This window comes from Aquarana catesbeiana, linkage group LG02 (assembly GCF_042186555.1).
Source record: "Aquarana catesbeiana isolate 2022-GZ linkage group LG02, ASM4218655v1, whole genome shotgun sequence".
Taxonomy (NCBI): Eukaryota; Metazoa; Chordata; class Amphibia; order Anura; family Ranidae; genus Aquarana; species Aquarana catesbeiana.
The window spans coordinates 315,162,606-315,175,144 of NC_133325.1; the positions used below are offsets into that span (position 1 = coordinate 315,162,606).

General features: G+C 44.5%; 1 protein-coding gene across 2 annotated transcripts in view; it reads left to right on the forward strand.

Moving 5' to 3' along the window:
* Positions 1-333: 333 nt before the first annotated feature.
* LOC141127879 (septin-10-like) overlaps positions 334-12,539 on the forward strand; it is a 93,030-nt gene continuing 80,824 nt past the window's right edge. For both annotated transcript variants that reach the window (XM_073614741.1, XM_073614742.1), the window contains exon 1: positions 334-485. In XM_073614741.1, the coding sequence (XP_073470842.1) occupies positions 453-485 (33 nt within the window). In that variant the 5' untranslated portion in view covers positions 334-452. The remainder of the gene's footprint in view (positions 486-12,539) is intronic.

Genomic DNA, 12,539 nt, shown 5'->3' on the forward strand with positions numbered 1-12,539 from the left:
TAAGCTCTGGAGCAACTGCAATTGCAGAGTGCAATTGCACTTTCCAAGGTGCACAGTCTATTGGCCTTTAGTAAATCAACCCCTAAGTCTGGTATTGGTGAAACTACAGGTAAAAAGGTGATGGTAATAGCCCACTTTAAATCATCAGCTCCACCGTAAAGAAGAAACGAACACACTGGTTTGTAAAAACAGTGATGCTTTGTGGCTGTTTTAAGATCTAGACAGAGGAATAAATAAAGCGGTGGTGCATGTAGTGAGTGGAATGTAGAAGGCTGCGCTCCACACAACAGACAAAGGCAGCTGTTCTTCCTACCTGCCCGGCTCATGACACTCACAGGGGAGGGGCCATGCAGCTGTCGGGGGCGTGGTGATGACTTCCAGGGGCGGGAGCTGAGCGGGGTTGGTGTTAGGGGCGGGGCGGTGGAGGAGCGCTGCCGTTGAGTGTAGAAGTTATGGACGCTTCTCCTGATCTGTCCCGGCATCTGGTGAGTCAGACTTTGCCCGTTCCGCTGTGTATGTGTGGGTGAGAAGTCAGGAGGGAGGTGGCTGGCAGCCTGGCACACTGCTGTGTGTATGTGATTGTGTGCGATGGCACAGCCAGCATTAGTGTACATAGAGTATGGGTGGGGATGTGACACACCCAGAATAAATGGACATAGTGGGGGGTAGTGTGGCGATCAGATCACTCCTTCCATACTGTACTGTGCTCTCCTGATATACTCCCACTACATGGCTAGTATTGATCACTGTGATAGGAGTCCTCTTCTCATTTCTGAGCACCATTGTCCAATCAGTGACCACAGCATGGAACTTTCTACTTCTACTTTTGTCTAATCATTTAGATGTGGGAGGGATTGAATCTTTCTATATCATATTCAATCAGTAGGGCTGATCAGCATCATCTACAATGGGGCACTCTATGGGCTGCATGGTAATGACACACAGGATATTGGTTTTACTATTAGGAGACACTGAAATCACAAAGAAGAGTTTATGACTTGTAGCAACTTTTCTACATATTGTTATTATTATTATATGGGATTTATATAGCGCCAACAGTTTACACAGCTCTTTACAATGCAAAAAGGAGACAATACAGATATAATACATTAAAATACAAGAGCATTAAGAGGGCCCTGCACAGAAGAGCTTACGATCTAATATATACATATATACAGACAGAGCATGTTCCGGATGGTAAGCTGTGTCTGGATCTATGACTGATTGTACAGTTAGTGGTGTACAGCTTTTCTCTTGGCTCATACATGTCCAGAAGAATGAATGACCACTCACAGGACATTTATTATTAGATTGTAAGCTCCATGAGCAGGGCCCTCCTATTCCTTCTGTAGTCAACAGTGGTGGCTGGTGGTTTTATTTTTGCGGGGGCGGCAAACAATTGCACAGCACCCCCTCCCCGGTTGATTGGCGGCAGCGGCAACCCCCCACCCCATCGGTTGCAGGCAGGCTCCTATGGGCAGCGGGTTGCGGGCTCCTGTGTCCTCCTCTCTGCATCATGGCGGCTTCCGCCATGCGGCTCCTCCCTCCCTCCTTCTAGGCATCCAATAGGATCGCCTGTCCTTTCAGCCAATCGGGTGACTGACGTCAAAACCAGCATCCTGATTGGCTGGGTGGAGGATCAGTGATACAATGGTGAATATTGATTCGCTGTTGTAACACACCTGGGTGGGCTCGGAGCGCACTCTCTGCAAACCAAGCCCACCTGATATTGAAGACTATTAGAGTCTCTGGCTCTAATCGGTGCTTAAAAAAAAAAAAACAGCCCCTCAGTATTGGAATCCATGCGCCGGTGTCCTGAAAGAGGCCAGACGCATGGGGGGGGGGCGCCCTTAATGGATGGGCTGCCCCTAATGGATGGGCTGCCCCTGGTAGTCAACTATATTGTAATTGTCCCCCCCCCCCCCCCCACCACATTGTAAAGCACTGTGTAAACTGTTGGTGCTTTATAAATCCTGTATAATAATAATTATTTATTACAGGGATTTATATAGCAGGAGCACTTTACATACTGCACATGTACATCACTCCCTGCCATCAAGATCTTCCAATCTGAGGTCCCTGTCTCACATGCCTACATACACTAAAGACTCGTACACACTATAAGAAAATCCGGCGAACATTTTCGTCCAAAGCATTTTCTTCCAATTTTCATATAGTGTGTACACAACTTTCAACAGCCGGTTCCAAATTTTCTAAGGGACAAACTCCAAAATTTTTCTCGTATGGGAACAGAACGAAAGATTTAATGTGTACCATTTTCGTACAAGAACAATTTAGGAAAGAGAGACTGCGCATTAACCACTTGCCGACCGCCTAACGCACATATACGGCGGCAGAATGGCACGGGCAGGCAGAATCACGTACCCGTACGTGATCTGCCTCCCGCGGGCGGGGGGTCCGATCGGACCCCCCCCCCGGTGCCAGCGGCAGTCGGCATTTGACTGGGAGCGTCGGGAGGCGAGGGGGAGACCATCCGATCGTGGCCCCCCCCCCCCCTCGCGATCGCTCCCAACCAATCGGAATCCTCCCCTGCCTGTGTGTAGTTTCACACAGGCAGAGGATGTGATGTCATCTCTCCTCGGCTCGGCAGTTTCCGTTCCAGCGCCGAGGAGAGAAGACATGTAAGTGCACAACACACACACACACACACACACACACACACACACACAGTAGAACATGCCAGGCATACTTTACACCCCCGATCCCCCCCCCGATCGCCCCCCGATCCCCCCCCCAATCACCCCCCCCCCCCCCGTCACAAACTGACACCAGCAGTATTTTTTTTTTTTTTTTCTGATTACTGCATGGTGTCAGTTTGTGACAGTTACAGTGTTAGGGCAGTGAGTATTACCCCCCTTTAGGTCTAGGATACCCCCCTAACCCCCCCTAATAAAGTTTTAACCCCTTGATCACCCCCTGTCACCAGTGTCACTAAGCGATCATTTTTCTGATCGCTGTATTAGTGTCGCTGGTGACGCTAGTTAGGGAGGTAAATATTTAGGTTCGCCGTCAGCGTTTTATAGCGACAGGGACCCCCATATACTATCTAATAATTGTTTTAACCCCTTGATTGGCCCCTAGTTAACCCTTTCACCACTGATCACCGTATAACCGTTACGGGTGACGTTGGTTAGTTCGTTTATTTTTTATAGAGTCAAGGCACCCGGCGTTTATTACCGAATAAAGGTTTAGCCCCCTGATCGCCCGGCGGTGATATGCGTCGCCCCAGGCAGCGTCAGATTAGCGCCAGTACCGCTAACACCCACGCACGCAGCATACGCCTCCCTTAGTGGTATAGCATCAGAACGGATCAATATCTGATCCGATCAGATCTATACTAGGGTCCCCAGCAGTTTAGGGTTCCCAAAAACGCAGTGTTAGCGGGATCAGCCCAGATACCCGCTAGTACCTGCATTTTTCCCCTCTGCCCAGCCCACCCAAGTGCAGTATCGATTGATCACTGTCACTTACAAAACACTAAACGCATAACTGCAGCGTTCACAGAGTCAGGCCTGATCCCTGCGATCGCTAACAGTTTTCTTGGTAGCGTTTTGGTGAACTGGCAAGCACCAGCCCCAGGCAGCGTCAGGTTAGCGCCAGTACCGCTAACACCCACGCACGCAGCGTACACCTCCCTTAGTGGTATAGTATCTGAACGGATCAATATCTGATCCGATCAGATCTATACTAGCGTCCCCAGCAGTTTAGGGTTCCCAAAAACACAGTGTTAGCGGGATCAGCCCAGATACCTGCTAGTACCTGCGTTTTGCCCCTCCGCCCGGCCCAGCCCACCCAAGTGCAGTATCGATCGATCACTGTCACTTACAAAACACTAAACGCATAACTGCAGCGTTCGCAGAGTCAGGCCTGATCCCTGCGATCGCTAACAGTTTTTTTGGTAGCGTTTTGGTGAACTGGCAAGCACCAGCCCCAGGCAGCGTCAGGTTAGCGCCAGTACCGCTAACACCCACGCACGCACCGTACACCTCCCTTAGTGGTATAGTATCTGATCGGATCAATATCTGATCTGATCAGATCTATACTAGCGTCCCCAGCAGTTTAGGGTTCCCACAAACGCAGTGTTAGCGGGATCAGCCCAGATACCTGCTAGCACCTGCATTTTGCCCCTCCGCCCGGCCCAGCCCACCCAAGTGCAGTATCGATCGATCACTGTCACTTACAAAACACTAAACGCATAACTGCAGCGTTCGCAGAGTCAGGCCTGATCCCTGCTATCGCTAACAGTTTTTTTTGTAGCGTTTTGGTGAACTGGCAAGCACCAGCGGCCTAGTACACCCCGGTCGTAGTCAAACCAGCACTGCAGTAACACTTGGTGACGTGGCGAGTCCCATAAGTGCAGTTCAAGCTGGTGAGGTGGCAAGCACAAATAGTGTCCCGCTGCCACCAAGAAGACAAACACAGGCCCGTCGTGCCCATAGTGCCCTTCCTGCTGCATTCGCCAATCCTAATTGGGAACTCACCGCTTCTGCAGCGCCCGTACTTCCCCCATTCACATCCCCAACCAAATGCAGTCGGCTGCATGAGAGGCATTTTCTTTATGTCCTCCCGAGTACCCCTACCCAGCGAACCCCCCCAAAAAAGATGTTGTGTCTGCAGCAAGCGCGGATATAGGCGTGACACCCGCTATTATTGTCCCTCCTGTCCTGACAATCCTGGTCTTTGCATTGGTGAATGTTTTGAACGCTACCATTCATTAGTTGAGTATTAGCGTAGGGTACAGCATTGCACAGACTAGGCACACTTTCACAGGGTCTCCCAAGATGCCATCGCATTTTGAGAGACCCGAACCTGGAACCGGTTACAGTTATAAAAGTTAGTTACAAAAAAAATATAAAATAAAAAAAAAATAGTTGTCGTTTTATTGTTCTCTCTCTCTCTATTCTCTCTCTCTTGTTCTGCTCTTTTTTACTGTATTCTATTCTGCAATGTTTTATTGTTATTATGTTTTATCATGTTTGTTTTTCAGGTATGCAATTTTTTATACCTTACCGTTTACTGTGCTTTATTGTTAACCATTTTTTTGTCTTCAGGTACGCCATTCACGACTTTGAATGGTTATACCAGAATGATGCCTGCAGGTTTAGGTATCATCTTGGTATCATTCTTTTCAGCCAGCGATCGGCTTACATGTAAAAGCAATCCTAGCAGCTAATTAGCCTCTAGACTGCTTTTACAAGCAGTGGGAGGGAATGCCCCCCCCCCCCAACGTCTTCCGTGTTTTTCTCTGGCTCTCCTGTCTCAACAGGGAACCTGAGAATGCAGCCGGTGATTCAGCCAGCTGACCATAGAGCTGATCAGAGACCAGAGTGGCTCCAAACATCTCTATGGCCTAAGAAACCGGAAGCTACGAGCATTTTATGACTTAGATTTCGCCGGATGTAAACAGCGCCATTGGGAAATTGGGAAAGCATTTTATCACACCGATCTTGGTGTGGTCAGATGCTTTGAGGGCAGAGGAGAAATCTAGGGTCTAATAGACCCCAATTTTTGCAAAAAAGAGTACCTGTCACTACCTATTGCTATGATAGGGGATATTTACATTCCCTGAGATAACAATAAAAATGATTTAAAAAAAAAAAAAATGAAAGGAACAGTTTAAAAATAAGATAAAAAAATAATAATAATAAAGAAAAAAAAAAAAAAAAAAAAAAAAGCACCCCTGTCCCCCCTGCTCTCGCGCTAAGGCGACCACAAGCGTCGGTCTGGCGTCAAATGTAAACAGCAATTGCACCATGCATGTGAGGTATCACCGCGAACGTCAGATCGAGGACAGTAATTTTAGCAGTAGACCTCCTCTGTAAATCTAAAGTGGTAACCTGTAAAGGCTTTTAAAGGCTTTTAAGAATGTATTTAGTTTGTCGCCACTGCACGTTTGTGCGCAATTTTAAAGCATGTCATGTTTGGTATCCATGTACTCGGCCTAAGATCATCTTTTTTATTTCATCAAACATTTGGGCAATATAGTGTGTTTTAGTGCATTCAAATTTAAAAAAGTGTGTTTTTTCCCCAAAAAATGCGTTTGAAAAATCGCTGCGCAAATACTGTGTGAAAAAAAAAAATGAAACACCCACCATTTTAATCTGTAGGGCATTTGCTTTAAAAAAATATATAATGTTTGGGGGTTCAAAGTAATTTTCTTGCAAAAAAAAATTATTTTTTTATGTAATCAAAAAGTGTCAGAGAGGGCTTTGTCTTCAAGTGGTTAGAAGAGTGAGTGATGTGTGACATAAGCTTCTAGATGTTGTGCATAAAATGCCAGGACAGTTCAAAACCCCCCCAAATGACCCCATTTTGGAAAGTAGACACCCCAAGCTATTTGCTGAGAGGCATGTCGAGTCCATGGAATATTTTATATTGTGACACAAGTTGCGGGAAAGAGACAATTTTTTATTTTTTTTATTTTTTTTTGCGCAAAGTTGTCACTAAATGATATATTGCTCAAACACGCCATGGGAATATGTGAAATTACACCCCAAAATACATTCTGTTGCTTCTCCTGAGTACGGGGATACCACATGTGTGAGACTTTTTGGGAGCCTAGCCGCGCACGGGACCCCGAAAACCAAGCACCGCCTTCAGGCTTTCTAAGGGCGTAAATTTTTGATTTCACTCTTCACTGCCTATCACAGTTTCGGAGGCCATGGAATGCCCAGGTGGCAAAAAACCCCCCCAAATGACCCCATTTTGGAAAGTAGACACCCCAAGCTATTTGATGAGAGGTATAGTGAATATTTTGCAGACCTCACTTTTTGTCACAAAGTTTTGAAAATTGAAAAAAGAAAAAAAAAATTTTTTTTCTCGTCTTTCTTTATTTTCAAAAACAAATGAGAGCTGCAAAATACTCACCATGCCTCTCAGCAAATAGCTTGGGGTGTCTACTTTCCAAAATGGGGTCATTTGGGGGGGGGTTGTGCCACCTGGGCATTCCATGGCCTCCGAAACTGTGATAGGTAGTGAAGAGTAAAATCAAAAATGTACGCCCTTAGAAATCCTGAAGGCAGTGATTGGTTTTCGGGGCCCCGTACGCGGCTAGGCTCTCAAAAAGTCCCACACATGTGGTATCCCCGTACTCAGGAGAAGCAGCTGAATGTATTTTGGGGTGCAATTCCACATATGCCCATGGCCTGTGTGAGCAATATATCATTTAGTGACAACTTTTTGTAATTTTTTTTTTTTTTTTTTGTCATTATTCAATCACTTGGGACAAAAAAAATGAATATTCAATGGGCTCAACATGCCTCTCAGCAAATTCCTTGGGGTGTATACTTTCCAAAATGGGGTCATTTGTGGGGGTTTTGTACTGCCCTGCCATTTTAGCACCTCAAGAAACGACATAGGCAGTCATAAATTAAAGGCTGTGTAAATTCCAGAAAATGTACCCTAGTTTGTAGGCGCTATAACTTTTGCGCAAACCAATAAATATACACTTATTGACATTTTTTCTACCAAAGACATGTGGCCGAATACATTTTGGCCTAAATGTATGACTAAAATTGAGTTTATTGGATTTTTTTTAGAACAAAAAGTAGAAAATATCTTTTTTTTTTCAAAATTTTCGGTCTTTTTCCATGTATAGCGCAAAAAATAAAAACGGCAGAGGTGATCAAATACCATCCCTATTTGTGGGAAGAAAAGGACGCAAATTTCGTTTGGGTACAGCATTGCATGACCGCGCAATTAGCAGTTAAAGCGACGCAGTGCCGAATTGTAAATAGTGCTCTGGTCAGGAAGGGGGTAAAACCTTCCGGGGCTGAAGTAGTTAACAGAAACAATAAACAAAAAAAAATCCTTTGTTGTACAAGAATTTTCGTACCAATTTTCGTTCATCAGTTCCGATTTGTGAGGAAGATCGGACGATCGTTGGCCCGGTTTTCCTATAGTGTGTACCCCACTTTACTGACATCATATTAGACAGGAGCCAATACACCTCCTGGAGTTTGGAAGAAAATCCAGACAAGCACAGGGAGAACATGCTAACTCCATGCAGATAATGTGCAAATTGCACAATTTCAGCAAAGTAGAAGTGTGACCCTCTAAGCCACTGTACAGCCTATAATGTTTTAATGGGACTGTACACCCCATTAACACCCATCATACCATAAGAACACCCCTAAATAATAAAGTAAACCCATAGCAAGGATTGTGTTAAGGCTTCACGTACACTGGCCGCAGGAAAGAATATCGCTCAATTCCTCCATCAACAAAAATAGTATTGATGGGGGAATCCCTCCCCTCCCCTGGAGTCATTGTGTTCTTTTGGTGGGGGAAGCTGTCCCCAGCAGAAGAACACAGTGATTATTGATAGCAGCTGTAATAGCCACTAGCAATAATTGCATGTAAAATCCAACAGGTTGGTTGTATCCAAGTTGATTGACCAACTTTGTACATTCAGCTTACCCATACATGGTTCAAATCTTGGCTGGTTCCTGCTGAACTGGCCAAGATTCAAACCGTCTATGGCTGGCTTTAAACTCAAGCAGCAATATCTTATACCAACAAATAACAGTTTAGAAACCACTGTGCACCCACAAAGTGGGTGACATTACCCAAAAGTCAGGTTACCAACCTGGTCCCACCTCCCCACCACAGCTTAACCCCTTGGCACCAGCCGTACGCAAATATTTGGCCTCTCAGCGCCTGGTCCTTAGTGCAAAGAGGTCGCATATTTGCGTGAATTGCTGCCACTACACCTGTGCTGAGAGCGCACTCCTGGCACAGTTACAATCACCTAACCGAAAGCTCCTGATTGTTCCTTGCGATCGGGAGTTTTTGGAACACGTGACCGCCAATCACATCGGTCGTGTGATCTTAAGCCCGCCCTGCCTCCTGGCGTCATAAACCTCTTAAAGGGCCGTGAGGCGTCGGTGCTAAGAGGTTAAACAATCGTTTTTTTCAATCTAGCATTAAAAAAGACTATATCTCCTACATTTCTATAATTAGGCACACCCTTTAGCGAGTACAGTAAGCAGCAACAGACATATCCCCGGTTGTACAGACCTCAAAGATCTATTTTGCAGAAAATGATTGGCTGAACACCACAAGTGCTCTTTTTCTTGCCTCTACTTTTCCTTTGTATTGGCTTTTTAAAAATAACAAATGCAGTAATCTAGAGGCTGGATAAAAAGTTAGTGCAACATAACACTTTTGGAAGTAAAATAGTACATTTTATATAGAGATGTACACATCAGACCAAAAAGAGGGCAACTGAGGCTGCATAAGGGACAAAAGGTCCAGTTGGGAGCTATGACAGAATACTGCTAAAGAGAGCTATGATGGAACCCTCCAGTTCACAATAAGACCCCTTTCACACTGAGGCGCTTGAAAACTGCTCATGAAACGGCGAGCACTTTTGAGGCGCTTCTCAAGCATTGTTAGCGGTGCGCTTTTTTGAGGGTCACGTGGCTCAAAAGAACCACTTTGAGGTGCTTTTCAGGCGCTTCCCATTCATTTCAATGGAGAGGGGCACTTTTGAAGCATTTTTTTTTTTTTTTTAGTGCTTCAAACATGCTCCAAAGATGCTGCTTGCAGGAGTTTTTTCACCGCCCTGCCAGCGCACCGCCCCAGTGTGAAACCATTAATTGATCTTAATGGAAATTCGTTTTCGTGAGCTTTTCAGGCTCTTTTTTTTTTTTTTTTTTGTTTTTGTTTTTGTGTGAAAGCGCCTGAAAAACACCTCAGTGTGAAAGGGGTCCAAGAGAAAAATTTACACTCTCGACTCTTGACACTCTCTCCAGTTCACAAAAAGAGAAAAATTCAAGTCACCAAAACTGAGTATACAGATCCGCATAGCCATCAATTCACATTTTTACCATGAACTGAAGCTCAGGCCTAGAAAACCACTTACTTGCAGACACAACCAATTACCGTTTTATTTAGGTCTATAAGTTTGAATCCACCCAAATAATTTCCTTCTATGTGGACCTTCCCACAATTGCAACAAATAGGGAATGTGATCAGCCATTCCAGATCCATACACCATATACCACACAAAAGAATTGGAATTTTACCAGGAGGAAAAATTTAAATCCTTTGCACCAGAAAACATATGAATGGACATACTAATTCATACTAATTTAATTAAATGAAATTCATTACATTTTTTTCTTTTTTTAATAATTATTAAAGGCGGGGGTGCATAATAAATGAAAGAGCAGGAAGGCTCTAAAGAGCACCCATCTACTCAAGCACTGAATGCAGGCCTGATGCACTCCCAATGTAGCAGCTGCATATCCTGCACCATCAACACCCTTTTAAAGGACAGATTTAATAGATCTGCTACTAAATGTTTTGCTACCCTGAAAATGTCTTACTTTAACACCTTCCTGGCCGGCCTATAGACAAATGGCCGTGTGAGACATTTGCCATTCTTGGTAGACATACAGTATCTCACAAAAGTGAGTACACCCCTCACGTTTTTGTAAATATTTGATATCTTTCCAACACTGAAGAAATGACACTTTGCTACAATATAAAGTAGTGAGTGTACAGCTTGTATAACAGTGTAAATTTGCTGTCCCCTCAAAATAACTCAACACACAGCCATTAATGTCTAAACCGCTGGCAACAAAAGTGAGTACACCCCTAAGTGAAAATGTCCAAATTGGACCAGATTAGCCATTTTCCCTCCCCAGTGTCATGTGACTCGTTAGTGTTACAAGGTCTCAGATGTGAATGAGGAGCAGGTGTGTTAAATTTGGTGTTATCGCTCTCACTCTCTCATACTAGTCACTGGAAGTTCAACATGACACCTCATGGCAAAGAACTGTCTGAGGATCTGAAAAAAAGAATTGTTGCTCTATATAAAGATGGCCTAGACTATAAGAACATTGCCAAGACACTGAAACTGAGCTGCAGCACAATGGCCAAGTCCATACAGCGGTTTAACAGGACAGGTTCCACTCAGAACAGGCCTCGCCATGGTCGACCAAAGAAGGTGAGTGCACATGCTCAGTGTCATATCCAGAGGTTGTCTTTGGGAAATAGACGTATGAGTGCTGCCAGCATTGTTGCAGAGGTTGAAGGGGTGGGTGGGTCAGCCTGTCATTGCTCAGACCATACGCCACACACTGCAATAAATTGGTCTGCATGGCTGTCGTCCCAGAAGAAGCCTCTTCTAAAGATGATGCACAAGAAACATACAGTTTGCTGAAGACAAGCAGACTAAGGACATGGATTACTGGAACCATGTCCTGTGGTCTGATGAGACCAAGATGAATGGTTCAGATGGTGTCAAGTGTGTGTGGCGGCAACCAGATGAGGGGTACAAAGACAAGTGTGTCTTGCCTACAGTCAAGCATGGTGGTGGGAGTGTCATGGTCTGGGGCTGTATGAGTGCTGCCGGCACTGGAGAGCTGCAGTTCATTGAGGGAACCATGAATGTCAACATGTACTGTGACATACTGAAGAAGAGCATGATCCCTTCCCTTCGGAGACTGGGCTGCAGGGCAGTATTCCAACATAACGCCTCCAAACACACCTCCAAGACGTCCATTGCCTTGCTAAGGGTAAAGGTGATGGACTGGCCAAGCATGTCTCCAGACCTAAACCCTCAATTGAGCATCTGTGGGACATCCTCAAATGGAAGGTGGAGGAGCGTAAAGTCTCTAACATCCACCAGCTCCGTGATGTCATCATGAAGGAGTGGAAGAGGATTCCAGTGGCAACCTGTGAAGCTCTATTGAACTCCATGTCCAAGAAGGTTAAGGTAGTGCTGGAAAATAATGGCGGCCACACAAAATATTGACAATTTGAGCCCAATTTGGACATTTTCACTTAGGTGTGTACTCACTGTTGTTGCCAGCAGTTTAGACATTAATGGCTGTGTGTTGAGTTATTTTGAGGGGACAGCAAGTTTACACTGTTAACCTACACTCACTACTTTACATTGTAGCAAAGTGTCATTTCTTCAGTGTTGTCACATGAAAAATAAATATTTACAAAAATGTGAGGGGGTGTACTCACTTTTGTGAGATACTGTAGGGTTGCCACCTCATCCTTTTAAACCCGAACACTTATTAATTACACAGGTTCTGAGGCCAACTTAATGCAGATAAGGCAGCCAAAGAACCTTTGTAATTAATATATGTTCGGTTTTAAAGGGATGAGGTGGCCAATCACAGCAGATCACATGACAGTTGTACACAATGAATGGCTTCAATTCATGCCATTCATTATGTACTATTGTGTTGAACTCTGTGATTGATCATATGGTACAGACAGGGCCAATCACAACCCTTTGGTACCATGTGATTAGCTGTGGCCAATCACAAAAGTAAACACTGAATGAATCGTTTTCATGCAGTAAAAAAAAATGGTGGCTTATAACATTGAAATTCACTGTTACAAGCACAAAAAAAAATCCTGATCACCTACCCAGAGTAGTACAGTGCTACTGTGGTTACACTGTATTGCTCTGTTCACAGTAGCTAAAAAAAAAAATCTTAAAAAAAAATGTAATAAAAAAAAAAAAAAAAAATTGAAAGAGATTTTTTTTTTTT